The sequence below is a fragment of the Sarcophilus harrisii genome, chromosome 2 (assembly GCF_902635505.1).
Source record: "Sarcophilus harrisii chromosome 2, mSarHar1.11, whole genome shotgun sequence".
NCBI classification, from domain to species: Eukaryota; Metazoa; Chordata; class Mammalia; order Dasyuromorphia; family Dasyuridae; genus Sarcophilus; species Sarcophilus harrisii.
Window position 1 is genome coordinate 46,124,027 of NC_045427.1, and position 15,724 is coordinate 46,139,750.

At 38.7% G+C, this 15,724-nt stretch overlaps 1 protein-coding gene and 1 long non-coding RNA gene across 6 annotated transcripts in view; one reads left to right on the forward strand and one right to left on the reverse strand.

Annotated features, from left to right (window-relative positions):
* ANKRD11 (ankyrin repeat domain 11) overlaps positions 1–15,724 on the forward strand; it is a 328,516-nt gene that overhangs the window by 297,761 nt on the left and 15,031 nt on the right. For all 5 annotated transcript variants that reach the window (XM_031950121.1, XM_031950120.1, XM_031950122.1 and 2 more), the window contains one exon: positions 277–6,965. In XM_031950121.1, coding sequence (XP_031805981.1) covers positions 277–6,965 — 6,689 coding nt within the window. The remainder of the gene's footprint in view (positions 1–276; positions 6,966–15,724) is intronic.
* The window catches only part of LOC116421308, a 64,957-nt gene that overhangs the window by 3,794 nt on the left and 45,439 nt on the right, over positions 1–15,724 (reverse strand). The gene's annotated exons all lie outside the window — the stretch shown is intronic.

Sequence of the window (15,724 nt, forward strand, 5' to 3'; positions counted from 1 at the left end):
TTCTCAGTTTCCTGTTTACCACTGTTAAATTTAAAAAGTTGGGGGCAATAGTTGTGTGCTCTACTGAATCAGGATCATTACTTCTCCTGGAATGTGTATAGGTTACCCGGAAGGAGGATAAAGTGGAAGGAGACTTCCTGTTTTTCTTTATTCGTTACATTAATATACCTGTTTCAAAAAGGTGCACTTTCCCTTCTTTTTGTTAAGGGAATGAAAGTTTCTATTTCTGACCCTTCCATTCCAATGCTTTTCTTTTCTTGTCTTTACTTCTAACAGAGAGTTCAGAAGAAGAAGATGCCCCATCCTTTGCACCTTCTAGTTCAGTTGATGGCAATAACACGGACTCTGAATTTGAAAAAGGCCTAAAGCATAAGGCCAAGAATCAAGAGCCACCAAAAACAGTTACTCCTGTGAAAGATGAATATGAATTTGATGAGGATGATGAACAAGACAGAGTTCCTCCAGTTGATGATAAGCATTTATTGAAAAAGGATTACAGAAAAGAAACTAAATCAAATAGTTTTATATCTATTCCCAAAATGGAAGTTAAAACATATACTAAAAATAACACAATTGCACCAAAGAAAGCTGCCCATCGCATCCTTTCAGACACCTCAGATGAAGAGGATGCAAGTGTCACTGTGGGCACTGGAGAGAAGTTAAGACTTTCAGCTCATTCTGTATTGCCCAGTAACAAGGCACGAGAGTCATCTAACATCAAACAACAGAAAGAGAAAAATAAAGTTAAAAAGAAACGGAAGAAAGAGACAAAAGGCAAGGAAGTTCGATTTGGCAAAAAAAATGATAAGTTTTGCTCTTCAGAGTCAGAGAGTGAGAATTTGGAGAGTGATGAGGATGATAGAGACTCTGTTGAAAGCTCTAATTGTATCAAGGACTCCACTATCGTGTTAAAGGAGCCCTCACTTTTCAGCTCACTTTCTGCCTCATCTACTTCTTCTCATGGAAGTTTAGCATCACAGAAACATAACTCGAATCTCGCAGAACAGCACTCCAAGCACTGGAGAACGGATAATTGGAAAACCATTTCTTCTCCAGCTTGGTCAGATGTCAGTTCCTTATCAGACTCTACAAGGACAAGACTGACAAGTGAGTCTGATTATACATCTGAAGACTCCAGCTTGGCATCACTAAAACCAGTTAGAAAGAAACAGGAACACAAAAAGAAAAATACTCCTCATAATACCGTATCTGAAAAGAAGAATTCATTCCATTCCAATGTGGATGGAGCAATTCCAAAACTAGATAAAGAGGGAAAAGTTGTTAAAAAGCATAAAACAAAACATAAACACAAAAACAAAGATAAAGGACAGTGTTCAAACAATCAAGATATTAAAATGAAAAGTTTTCCTTATGATTATGAGGACTCTAAGCAGAAGTCAGATAAGGCCTTAATTGTTGATAGTGAAAATCCAATTGAAAATAAATTAAAAGTATTAAAGCATGATAGAGAACATTTCAAGAAAGAAGAGAAAATAATCAAAACTAAATCTGAGGAAAAAGAATGGTTGTTTAAAGATGAGATCATAAAAGTTTCCAAAGAAGAAAAGTCACTAAAAAGAGTCAAAGAGGGGAACAAAGAACTCAGTAAAGCTTTCAGAGAGGAGAAAGACCGATCGAGTAAAACTGAAAAGGAGAAATCATTAAAGGAAAAGTCTCCAAAAGAGGAAAAACTTAGAATTCACAAGGAAGAACGAAAGAAAAAATCAAAAGACAAACAATCAAAGTCAGAGAAGAAAAATGACTTGAAGGAGGAGAAAATGTCCAAATCTGAGAAAGAAAAGACTTTTAAAGAAGATAAAGAAAAATTTAAAAAAGAAAAAGTTTATAGGGAAGAATCTGGTTTTGATGAATTTTGTAATAAAAGTCAGTTTTTAGAGAATGAAGATACCAAATTCAGCCTTTCTGATGATCAACAAGAGAGATGGTTTTCTGATTTATCTGACTCATCATTTGATTTCAAAGGGGAAGACAGTTGGGATTCTCCAGTGACAGACTATAGGGAGATAAAAAATGACTCTGTAGCAAAGCTAATCTTGGAGACAGTGAAGGAGGAAACAAAGGAAAAGAAGAGGGATAACAAAAATAAAGAAAAGAGAGAATATAATGAAAAACGTAATGAAAAAGACTCTTTCTTTAAAAAGAAAGATAGAGACTATTTGGACAAAACCTCTGAAAAAAAGAAAGATCCAGCCGAGAAACACAAAAGTATTCCCAGTTACTTGTCAGAAAAAGAGAAAAGGAGGAAAGATTCCGCAGATGGCATTAAAGATCGGAAAGAAAAAGATATGGGTGATAGCTGCAAAGAGAGAAAAGATTCATTTGATAGTTCTAAAGACAGGAAAGATGCCAAAGTTAAACAAGAGGAAACCTATAGAGATGACCTTAAAGAATATGGTTGTGAGAATTTTTTTAAGGACAAATTAGATTCAGAATTTGGAAAAAATTTAGAAACTTGGGAAAGACATCATTCAGGGAAAGAAAAGGATAAAAAAGATACTGGTGACAAGGACAAAAAAGAGAAGCTGAAATCAGAGAAATATAAAGAAAAATCTAAAGAAATAGACAAAGAAAAAAATGAAAAATCCATCCTGGAAAAAAATCAGAAAGACAAAGAATTGGATAAATGTTTTAAAGAGAAAAAAGAGACAAAGGAAAAATATAAGGATTTGCATAACAAAGACAAAGAAAGGAAGTCTTCCCTTGATCAAATTAAAGAAAAGAAAGACAAAAATTTTTCAGGATCCATCTCAGAGGACTTTGCTGAAAAAAGAGATGAAAAAAAGACTAAAGACAAAAGTTGGTACATTGCAGATATTTTCACAGATGAAAGTGAAGATGAAAAAGAGGAGTATAATACCAGTGGATTCAAAATTGGGGATACTATTGGCAGTGAAGTGCCAAGAGTGGAGAATGTACAAGAAAAAGATGAGGATAAAGAACCTTACACTTCAGAGAAACATCGGAAATATTCTTCCGATAAGCAGCACTCTGGAGATAAGCAGAAAGACAAAGAATCCAAAGAGAAGAAAAAGGAAAAGGGATTAATAGAAGGAGGAAAAGATAAAAAAGAAAAAAACTTTGAAAAACACAAAGAGAAGAAAGACAAAGATTCTATTGAAAAATATAAGGATAGGAAAGATAGAACTTCTATTGACTCTATTCAAGAAAAGAAAAGTAAACAAAAAATTCCTGAAAAGGTGGAAAGGAAACACTCCACTGATGACAAAGTTAAAAACAAACATAAAGAAAAGTCAGATAAAGAACATTCCAAAGAGAGAAAATCTTCAAAGGGGGGTGATATGGAGAAAAGCTTGTTGGAGAAGTTGGAAGAAGAAGCTCTCAATGAATATAGAGATGACTCCAATGATAAGATAAGTGAACTCTCATCTGATAGCTTTACAGATCGAGGGCAGGATCCAGGCATGAACAGTCTCCTTGAATCATCATTCACAGAACCTGCTGAGGACAAGTTCAAGGATGCTATGTCCTTTTCTTCCCTACAAGACAAATTGAAAGAAAAGGAGCGACATAGGCATTCCTCATCTTCATCAAAGAAAAGTCATGAAAGGGAAAAAGCCAAGAAAGAGAAGTCTGAGAAAAAAGAAAAAGGTGATGATTTTAAGGACAGTAGAAAAGAATCAGCACAGTATGAAAAAGACTTCTCCTTGGATGGTGATGCTTTTGGCATGTCATATAACATGAAAGCTGATGTAGAAGATGAATTGGACAAAACTATTGAATTTTTCTCAACTGAAAAGAAAGACAAAAATGATTCTGAGAGGGAACTTTCCAAGAAGTCAGAAAAGGAAAAAGTTTACACTTCAAATTCCATCAGTATAACTAAAGACAAGAAGAAAAGAGATAAGCATCGAGAAAAATGGAAAGATGAAAAAGAGAAACACAGAGAAAAACACACAGATGGATTTTTTAAGCATCACAAGGATGAACAGAAGTCTGTGAATAAAGAGAAAGACAATTCTCAAGTGAATACTTTCAAAGATAAATCAAAGGATGAAAGTATCAAGCTCAGTGAAAGCAGATTAAAAGAGAAAGAAAAATCTGACTCATTGAAGATCAGTAATGGAAATGACAAAATTCCACCATCCAAAGACACAGCAAAGAAAGACACCAGGCCCAGAGAAAAACTTCTAGGAGATGGTGACCTGATGATGACAAGTTTTGAGAGAATGCTGTGCCAAAAAGACCTGGAGATAGAAGAGCGTCACAAGAGGCACAAGGAACGAATGAAGCAGATGGAGAAGATGAGACACAGGTCTGGGGACCCTAAACTGAAGGATAAAGTGAAGTCCTCTGAAGAGGTGAGGAAGAGGAGCCTCGATCTGCCTTCTAAAAAACCACCTGGACCGGACTCTCAGCTCAAAGAGAAAAAGATGAAGGAGCTTGGGCCGCTGACTCCTGGGCCGTCAACAGAAAGCAAGCCCCACCCCGTGGTGGGCACTGACTCTAAAGATTGGCTAGCTGGTCCTCACATGAAAGAAATCCTGCCTGCCTCTCCCCGACCAGACCAGAGCCGCCCCACTGGGGTTCCTGCTCCAGCCTCAGTGGTTTCTTGTCCTAGTTATGAGGAAGTGATGCAGACTCCTAGAACGCCTTCGTGTAGCAATGAAGATTATACTGATTTAATGTTTGACTGTGCTGATTCCCAGCATTCTATTCCTGTCTCCACCATGTCCATGAATGCATGCTCACCATCCTTTTTTGACAGATACACAAATACTTCTGGAGGGCTTCCAGAAAACCCAAATCAAACTCCCACAAGGACTCTCCCTACAAACCTTTATCGTTCAATCTCTGTTGATATCAGGAGAACCCCTGAAGAGGAATTCACTGTTGGGGATAAGTTTTTCAGACAGCAAAGTGTACCTGCTACATCAAATTATGATTCACCTGTGCAGCATTTAATGGAAGAAAAGGTTCCTTTACCATCTGTTCCTGCAGAAAAGTTTCCATGTTTGTCTCCTGGATACTATTCTCCAGATTATGGGATTCCTTCACCTAAAGTTGAAACATTACATTGTACGCCAGGGGCTATTGGAAATGTTGCCCCATCTCCTGAAAGTGTTTTCTCTGGTTTGCAAGCAAAATCCTCTCCTTCTCATAGAGATGAGCTATTAGCCCCATCTATAGAAAGTGCTCTTCCCCCTGATTTGGGCATCCCATTGGATGCCACAGAAGACCAACAAGCAACAGCTGCTATTATTCCACCAGAGCCTAGCTATCTGCAGCCAATTGAAGAGGGCCCCTTTAATGCTGTTATATCAGAAGAGGATAATGCAGATTGGGCAAACCCTCCCAGAAACTCAGAGCAACCTATTACTCAAAGTTTAATTGGAACTTCCTCTGAAACCCCTGTTAATTGGACTGTTGGATCTGAACTTCTGATTAAATCCCCACAGAGATTTTCAGAGTCTCCCAAACCTTTCTGTTCTACAGATCCCATACATCCAGCTCCTGTACCTTTTATACCTTCTGATTCTCCTTACCCAGTTTCTCCTATTTCATACCCCTTGTCTGTGTCTGAACCAGGCCTTAATGATGTAAAGGAAGTTGCTGAAGAAGCAATTCCAGGAGAAATAACATCATCAGAGGAACAGACTTCTTACATGCCCCCTTCTAGATTAGACTCGTTCTTTACTAACTGTAAGCCTCTTCCAGAAGAAACTCCTGAAATCGTTCAAGAATCCACATGCATACCAACTGTAACTCAGGTCGAAGCTCTGGGCTCCCTGGAAAACAACTTTTTGGAAAATAACATTTCTGTCATAAATCAAGAAGAACCAGTAGCATGGCCTGATCCTTTTACCAACGCAGAAGATGACTTAGATCTGGGTCCCTTCTCTTTACCAGAACTTCCATTGCAAAATAAAGATGTCCCAGATGCTGAAATGACTGAAGCAGAACCTATAGGAGACAGTACTGTTGTTGCCTCAGAAAGTACAAATCCTGGAGATCCGGGAGTCTTCAGTGGGAACCTTTCTTTATTGACTGCAGAAGAGCAAGAGGAGCTACCCACTAGCCAGGCAGCTGCCCTCCTGCCTGGGGCGCCAGGGCCAGAACCAGAGGAACCGAAGCCAGAAGCTCTTTGTGTGGAGGCTGCTGTGGAAGCAGGGAGCATGTCTGAGGAGAAGACGTCCGAACAGTTAGAAGCCCACTCTTTTCCACCAGCGGCCTCGGCTGAACTTCCTCCTCAGACAGGTGACCAGGAAAGAGAAACAAATCCTGAAGACTCCTTTGTAACAAACTGTGGCCTGGAGAGCTGTGCTGAAAAGAACTTGGCCCAAGCCAGTGTCGATGGTGCGGGTACTCAAGAGGAAGTCATAGGAAGCACTGTCAGTCAGACAGTTTCTTCCCAGGTGGAACTGCCCCAAGGCAACACGCAGTCAGAAACTGCTGAATCTGTACCTAAACCAGTACCTGAAGTTCCAAAACCTCCCAAAGTTGAAGAAATTCCTCAACGAATCACCAGGAACCGTGCTCAAATGCTAGCTAATCAAAATAAACAAAACACCTCCCCCTCGGAAAAAGAATTTCCACCAGTTTCGACTCCTTCTACCAGAGCAAAGGGGCGAGTCACAGAAGAAGAAGATTCTCAAGCCCAACACCCCCGGAAACGTCGTTTCCAACGCTCCAACCAACAGCTGCAGCAGCAAATTAATACCTCCACCCAGCAAACAAGGGAGATGATACAGCAGACATTAGCAGCCATCGTAGATGCTATAAAACTAGATGACATTGAACCTTATCATAGTGATAGGTCAAATCCATATTTTGAATACCTTCAGATCAGGAAAAAGATTGAGGAAAAGCGGAAAATTCTCTGCTACATCACTCCTCAGGCCCCCCAGTGTTATGCTGAATATGTCACTTACACAGGTTCTTACCTGTTGGATGGCAAGCCTCTCAGCAAGCTTCACATTCCAGTGGTAAGTTGCACTCTCTGGAGGAGAGGTATTAATAACAACAATTTGACTTCTTTTTTTTTTTAAGCACTTTAAGGTGTGTTATCTCATTTGATCTTAACAACCCTGTGGGGAAGGTGCTGTTGTTATCCCCATTTTACTAGTGAGAAAAAAAGGATAAATGACTGGCCTGAGATCCACAATTAGTCTTCTGACATACAAGTCCTAATTAACATCCTCTAACTATAGTCAGTACACTGGGGCTATTGACTCTCTTGATAATTAGAAGGTAGGAAAGCCATCCAGGCGGTGACGTCGCTTGACCTGAAGAAGTAAAATTTGACCTCTTTGTCCTGGGGTGGATAAGTCACATGGTGATCCTTCTAGAGTGAGGTAATATTTGCTTCCTGAATGTATTTCTAAAAGATGCAGATGTTCCCCTGTTGTTTAAGTCTGCTTCTCTGCCCCTTCCTCTTCTGCATATTTGGAGATTAAAATCAAGGAAAATCAAGGGGAGTCCTTCTAAATCTATTCTGTTTGGATGTATCTCCTAGAATCCCCTTTTTCTCTTTTTGGCACATTATGCTTATGAGAGAAGATGATTGGGATAGGGAATTTTTCCAAGCCAGAAAATCAGTCCAGATTTAGTCAAGGCTCTTATTTTACTGCTTGTATAACATGACTTAATATTTACATTGATGATCCTATAATGTACTCAGATCCTAAGGGGTTTTGGATCATCAAAGAAAGATTATATTTGGTATGGTGAGTGTGTGTGTATTTGATAAATAATTTTTAGTCTTGTAATTCACCATAGTGACAATTTTGAGTAAACCAGGAAACCTGAAATATCTTCCCTGCCCATTCTAAGCAAACACTAGTTGCATTTATAGTTTACATTAAAGTTAACCGATTTGTTTTGTTTTGTTTTTGAGAAGCGTTAGCTTATGGCTATTAGTTTTAGGATCACTTGACTTGGGACTTTCTCCCTAATTAGCAAAGATTTCCTGGGTTTTTGTCTCCCTAGCAATAAATATTTATAAATTACCTTGGAAGTAGGGTTGTGATCTACATATCCCAGAAAAATCACACTAATAAGCATCATAACCTCTTTTCTCCCTTTCTTCCTTTACACCATTTTGCTTTCTGTCATGGGATTTTAAAACTCCAAGGGACCAGAGACCCTAATAACAATAGGTTTCTGTCGGATTGTATACTGACTCAGAAAGCCACAAATTAACATTACCTATATCTTTATTGCATTTTTATTTATTTTGTTTAGCATTCCTAATTATATTTTTATCCGCTTCTAGTGTTGCTCAAGGAATTTGAAGCTTGACCTATTACCAAGCTTTTGTTAGTTTTAAGCAACTTGTTTACTTGTTAAGTCATTAACAATCTAAATGCCATACCCACCTTTTCTGACTTGACTGTCAATATTCTTCATGAGGTGTATGAATCTTTAAGGAAAAATTCTGGTTTGCCATAATTAACTACTTTCATCAGTCAGTCAATAAGCTTTTATTTAGTGCCTAAGCACTAAGGATAAAAAGAAAAGCAGAAAAGACTGTCCCTCCCCTTAAGGAGCTTACAGTTTAACATGTCAACAAGCTTATGTAGAGAGAATTAGGAAGGACTGGAGGAGGCTTCTTGTAGAAGGTGTAATTTTAGTTGGGACTTGAAGAGAACCAGAGAAGAGAGTAGTCAGAGAGGAGGAAGGAGAGCTTTCCATAGTGTCAGCTAGAGAAAATGCCAAGAGATGAAGGATGTTGTTTGTGAATAGCCAGGAGTCCAAGATCAAAGAGGATGTGATGGGAGAGTAAAGAGAAATAGCACTGGAAAGGTGTGGTAGGCAGGGATAGGAATATTGTATTTGATCCTGGAGGCATAGGGAGCCACTGGAGCTTACTGAAGGGGGGAATGATCCTCCACTTTAGGGAAATTGCTTTGGTGGCAGAGTAGGGAGGATGGACTGGAGTGAGGAGAGACTTGAGGCAGGGAGAATCCCTGGCAAGTCGTGGAGGCATGAGAGGATGAGGGAGGGCAGAAAGGAGATGGCATTGACAGGCCTGGGCACCAGGTTGGGAATGCTGCATGAGAAATGAGTGAGTAGTAGTCAGGAAGCTTTGTTTATCCTAATGTCACTTCTAGATTACAGTCCTGGGGAATTAAGGGGATAGGGAAGTAAGGGGTGGTATTTAGAGGAAAAGACATAATGTTTAATTTTTAACGTGTTGTGTTAAAGATACATGGAAGGCATTTGGAGATGAGAAGTTAAGGCTGGATTTGAGACTCATCCACATATAGTGGAAGCTGATGAGGTTATCAGGTGAAGTGTCGATGGAGAAGAAAAGATAGTCCAAGACAGGGCCCTAATGGGACACTTCTAACTAAAGGGCATGGCATGAGACTCCAGAAAGGATTCTGGAGAAGGAGAGCCAGGAAAGAGAAAGAGTGAGTCAAGAAAAAGAGGAGATCTTCAGTGTCTAAAGCTACAAGTACCAGAGTTCCAGACAGTTAAGGATTGAGACAAGAAAGGCCTTTGGATTTGACAGTTAGGAGATCCAGGGATTAGGCAGAGAGGAAATGGAGGCATCTAGTGTAAATGGCCTTTTCCAGAGGTTTTACCACAAAGAGAATGATAATCATGGGAGATAGAAGAATACAGTAAAGATTTTTTTAAGAAAAGAAGCAACATGGACGTAACTGTAAGTAATAGGGAAGGAGCCAGTAGAAAGAACTGTTGATAGGTCCAACTCTTCTTGACCCCTTTCGGGGTTTTCTTGGCAACAATACTGGAGTGGTTTGCCATTTCCTTCTCTAGCTCATTTTTCAGATGAGGAAACTGAGGCAAATAGGGTAAAGTGACTTGACCAGGGTCACACAGCTAAGACATGTCTGAGGCCATATTTGAACTCGGGTCTTCCTGACTATAGGTCCATCACTCTATCCATCATGTATGTTAGCTGCCCTGAGACCCTCACTAGGGAAAAACTGGAGATAAATGAGAGAATATGGGTGTCTTGGGGCAGGGCAGAAGCATTTTCTTGGAAAGAGACAAGTTGGAATGAATGGGCTTACTTATAGAGGGATCTTCCTTAACAAAGAGAAGGGCCACTTCATTATGTGATATAAGGGTGAAGGTCGTGGCACAAAGTATTAGGGTTATATTTGAGAAAGAAGGGAGAAGAGGACTCTGGAGATGTTTTCTGTCAAATATGATGCAAGATTCTCAGCTGAGAGGTTAGGAAGTAGGGAAGCTATAGGAGGTTTGAGGATGGATGAAAAAGGTTGGAAGAGGCTCTATGGAGAGTGGGATGGTTTGTTGGCAAGAGACGCATAGAAGAATTGCCCAGCTGTATCAAGGGCCTCATTGAGATTTTGTAACATAAATTTGTAGTGGGACCCAGTCAGAATGATTGCATGGTTTTTTCCTGCCTTCATTCAGTAGCACATGTAAGCAAAATTAGCAATGGTGGGAGTGTGATCCAAGGCTGAGGCTTAGCAGGACACAATTGGCAGTATGATGAAGAGGCCAGGGATTCAAGAGAAGAAAAGGAGAGCCGAACTAGAGGATCAGGATGGAGGGAAGAGGAGAGATGATCTACTGCTGGGTGACCTGGGAGAGAACAGAGTGGGGTTGAAGGATTGGACATCATAATGCAGATGGAGATTAGGGTTTGCTTTGGGAAGGAAGAAGGAAAAGTGGGAAGATAATAGATTAGGGTCAGAAAAGGAGATTTCAAAGTCTCGAATAAGGAAGTGTGTGGTACATGCCAGTGGTGGCAAGATTGAAGGATATGAGCATCTTTAGAAGTAGATTGTGGGAGCTGAGTGTTTAGATGGAGGAACCAAGTAGTTAGGAGTGTTTGAGGGACAGTCAACATGTATGTTTGAAGGAGAAAAACAATTGTGAGCCATGTGCCAAATTCATTAAGGAAGGAAAGGGAGCTCTGTAGATAACAAATACTAGGATTTTGATTGGGTGAGTGGATGATAAGGATTGTATGGACCTCAAAGAAGGAAAGGTTACTGAGTGATGAAGGGAGGGAGAACCCACCCCAGCATAAGCTTATGGTGCATTTTTGGCAGCATTGTTCCTTAGTACTTGAAAATCCTTGGCAAATCTCAAAGAAAGTTGAGAATTTGGCTCTAAAGATGGTTCTACTTAAGATTTTGTGAGGTAAATATTGAAAATAGTCTTTTATTCTGAAAATATATACAAAGATAATTTTATTTTATTTCATTTCATTTTTTTGCTGAGGCAAATGAGGTTAGGTGACTTGCCATAGGTCATATAGTGAGAAAGTATTAAGTGTCTGAGACCAAATTTGAACTCGGGTCCTTCTGATTTCAGGGCTGGTGCTCTATCTACTGTGCTACCACTCTCCCTAGGCTATTGTTTTAAAAGAAAAAAAAAAAGATGGTTCTATGGGACACTATGTACAGATTACCATTTCTAAAATTGGCATAATTAACACATCTGCAACGTGCATTTCCCTGTCTGCTAGGAAGATTCAGTGAAATGTCATATTGCAGAGTGCTATTCAAGTCTTAAAAGTGCCCAGCAAAGGGCATTGCTCACTGACCTGGGACTGGGAGATTTGAGTTGGGAACAGAACCATTAAAAACTTTCTTATTTAAAAAAAAAATATTTTTAATGGTATTTTGTTTTTCCAAAAAGAATCTTCACTATTTATCTTCACAAAACCTTTGTGTTCCCAGATTTTTCTCTCTCCCTTAGACAGTAAACAATGTGAGATATATAGGTTAAATGAGTACAATTCTTCTAAACATATTTCTGATTTATTATTTTTTGCTTGGCATGCTTGACAAATCAGAACAAAAGGGGGAAAAAACAAGCAAGCGAAGAGCAACAGCAAGATGAAAATACTATGCTTTGATGCAAATTCGATCTCCACATTCCCTCTATATGTGAATGGCACTTTCCATCCCAAGTCTATTGGAATTGTCTTGAATTACCACATTGTTAAAAAGAACCGTTATGACTTTTTCTTTTTAAGAGATCAGTACTCAGTATTTACTAAATATATAGAATCACTTTTTGAAAAATCTGCCTATCTTTGAAAATTTTGATTACAGTATGATTTTTATATATTTTCAGGGGATGAGAAAGGTGAAATGTTTGTGTCAGGTTTTCCAAGCCTTAAATACAGTTTTTTGGAGTCTATAATCTAATGTGCTGTCAGCCACAGTGAAATTGGAAAAGAGTGAGAAAAAATTAATCACTTATCATTAGTGTAGCCCCTAATTTTTTTTTTTTTCATTAGTAATCAAGCCTCAGTAGTCTACTTATTTTATCTTTAGGCTTTTTGCCAAATTAATCCTTCCAACTGGTGCTTGTAAAGCATAATGTTGTTGGTGACAAAGGTCAGCTTATTAGGCTCTACCTTCTCAAGCACCTTGAGAGGCAGGTTGAGGATTCTTACAGATTCCTCTTCTGTGGAAAGAGGGACACTTCCCTGAATATTGACAGGACATGCCATTTTTTTGAGAATGTTCAACATTCTTCTTAATGATAAAGTTTTAGTTGCCAGTTTTAGTATTATTCTTTATTATCAGATCATGGAATCTCAGAACAAGAAGGGCCTTCTAGACCCGTCTGGTATAACACAGAGCTAAGACAAGAATCCTTTTTATATCATTTCGCTTAAAGACTGCAGGGACAAGGAACTTGATATGTCTTCAACCATCCTATCCCATTTCTGGAGAGCTTGAATTGCTATAGAGGGTTTTGTATTTTTTGAATCAAATTTTGCCTCCACAAAGAACTTTGGGTTCTAGTTCTGTCTGCCATTTAGGACCTTCATCTAATGTGGAATTAATACTACACATATGTGTGAGGGTGGTGATCTTGCCCCCCTATACTTAAAACAAATGTATGTTAATTATTCTGTAGTATCTATCGTTTTCTGGGCTGAGCCCCTGGAGACATAAAAGTTTAGGAAAGGTAAAGTCCTAAATGGATGTCTTCTCTTGATTATACATTTCCAGTTATATTAGCTGATCCTGTCTCAGATGGTCTGTTTTTGTTCCCCATCATGTTTTTTGGTCATATTTTTGAATACATGCACCATCCTGTCAGTATTTTTCCTAAAAAACATCTTTCAGAATTTGATACCACATTGCAGGTATGACTTGGCCACGCAGTATAAACTTTTTTTCAAGTGAACTATCAAGTTTGTGTTTTTGTTTTTTTTCTTTGTGAACTGCTCTCTGGCCATATCATCCCCATTTTATGCTTTATATACTTGGTTTTTAAAATTTAAAACACATGACTTGACATTTAATAGGAATAAATTTAATCTTAATATCACCTTAGTTCTCTGCTCTGCTTAGCTTGTTTGGGTTTTTTTAGTCCCAGTTCTGACAACTAATACATTATCCTTATCTTTTGGTCATCTATACAATTAATGTTTTTTTGGGGGAAGGGGGTTAGTGAACTAGATAAAAAAGGAGAGAAAATATTATCTGGACCAAGGCCAAAATCCTGTGTCAGGCTGTCATGAATACTTTAAATACCCCACACTCTTTGGGGCCAGACATTTATCCAGTTCTGAGTCTGTACTGTCATGAAATTCTATCTGACACTGTTAAGATTCCTTGCTGAAATTCATGATTTGAACATTTAAATCCAGGTACTATAGGTCTGTAGCATTTACCTGCCTCTAGTAACGTTTTTCAGAAAGAAAATAAGATTAACTCAATAATGAACATTTCTTCTCTCTCACAGACAGTTCCTTTAATTTTATTTGTCCTAAAATTATGCCAGGAGTGAACATAACTCATTGGCCTAACATTTTGAATGAGCTTTTTTTTTTTTTTTTTTTTTTAATTGGCACAAATTGACACGTTTTCAAGTCTCCATTCCCCCAGGATAATTTTCCATTCTCCCTGTCTTTTTGTCCCCCATAAAGTACCAGGAACTGCCATTCTTATAACTTCATCTTTAAGTTTCCCAGTAAGTATCTATCATGACCCAGTAACTTGGAATTTGTAAAGCACTAAATGTTCTCTTTTATTCTTAGTACAGTGCTCGGCACATAGTAGGTAGGCAAGCACTTAAATGTCTCTCATGAGGTTCAGTTCTCTTTCCAACATTTGTTCTGTTCTCTGTTTAAAAAAAAAAAAGTCAATTCTTCCTAGTGCAGAGAACAGAGGTTTGCATATTTTCTTATCCAGGACCTGTAGTAGGCAGCATCCCAATCCCTTACTTGTCTTTTGCTCCTGCCCTTCTGCTATCTTAGAAAGTCACTGCATTCTGGGCTTTAACCTTTGAATCCAGTCCTCACAAGACTGGGTTATGTTTTTACTTTTGTTCTCTGTTTCATGCCTTTAGTTTCATCTCTTCAGAATCACAGAATTTTATATATGTCCTTATCAAAACAGAGCTGTGATACCCCCTTTTTCTTTTGTTTTTTGTTTTTCTTAATTTTAAGGCTTTCCCCCATTTTCCCTAATAGGATTACTTGGAATTGTATCATCAGACTCCATTTTAAATGCTTCCTGTTCCTCAAGGCACCTTCCTTTTTAGAAAGCTAAGGAAATACCAGAGCCTGTTTTAAAACTGGGTGTGTTCTATAAGATTGGATAAACAAGCCTTAAATTGCTAACAGCAAAGGTGGTATATCAAAACACCTGTTCGAACAACTACTGTAAATTGCTAATGGCTCCAGCAACAAGGTGAAAGTCCTTTAAAAAGTAGCTTAGATTTGATCGAGGTTCTTCTAGGAATATTTGAGCCCTGCCTCAGAAGAAAGCAGGGGGTTTGGTACCAATTTTGATTCATTCTTTTCCTTGTTTTTTAACCTAAACATGAAGAGTAATTGTGAGGATATTCCCACCTAAGGATGTTAACTAGTTCCATAAAAACATAAAACTATTTTCTTCCACATTTTTGAAAGTGGCTTTCATTTCCCTTCTTGGAATATCCAAACAGTATTATTTGTCTTTCTTCATTAGACTATCAGTACTACACAGTCAGCAGGCATTTATTAAGCATTACGTGACAGAAACTGGGACAAGCCAATTTTACAATGATCTTTACACTCAAGAAGCCATAACATATGAAAAAACTAGAAAAGTAGATAATTTTTAGAGGAGAAGGCAATTAGTTATAACAGGGGAAGGCATGAGCAAGTAAGCAGCTCAGGAAAGGCATTCCTCAGAAGGTGGGATTTGAGCATCATGGTGAGGGGGCAGAACACTATAGGCTCAGAAACCAGATGGCTTCAGATATAAGGAATGGTAGGTATCTGGGGCAGAATGATCATAAAATATGAGATGAATTGAAATGTAGGCAGGAGCCTTATGAGCTTTCCTTGCCAAGCGGTGGACTTTGATGCTAGGGAACTGTGCTTTAGATAAAAACCACCTTGACAGTCAAGTGGATGGTGGCTTGGAGTTGGGACAGACTTAAGGCAGGTAAACCAACTCATTAGTGCAAATTGATAACGACGTCAGCTGGAGTTGTGTATATATGAGTGGAGGGAAGGAAGGAAGGAAGGATGGGTTTGTTAGACAAACTCATATATATTCCAGGCACTGTGCTAAGCACTTTAGATAATAACTCTTTGATATAACAACCGTGGTAGGTAGGTGCTATTATTCCTCTTTCAGATGAGGAAACAAAGGCACACAGAAGCTAAATGACTTGGTAAGGGTTACACAGCTAGTGGATGAATGCAGCTGGATTTGAACTTGAGTTTCTTAACTCAAAGGCCAGGACTTATCTACTATGCTACAGAAGGGTCTCTAATGAA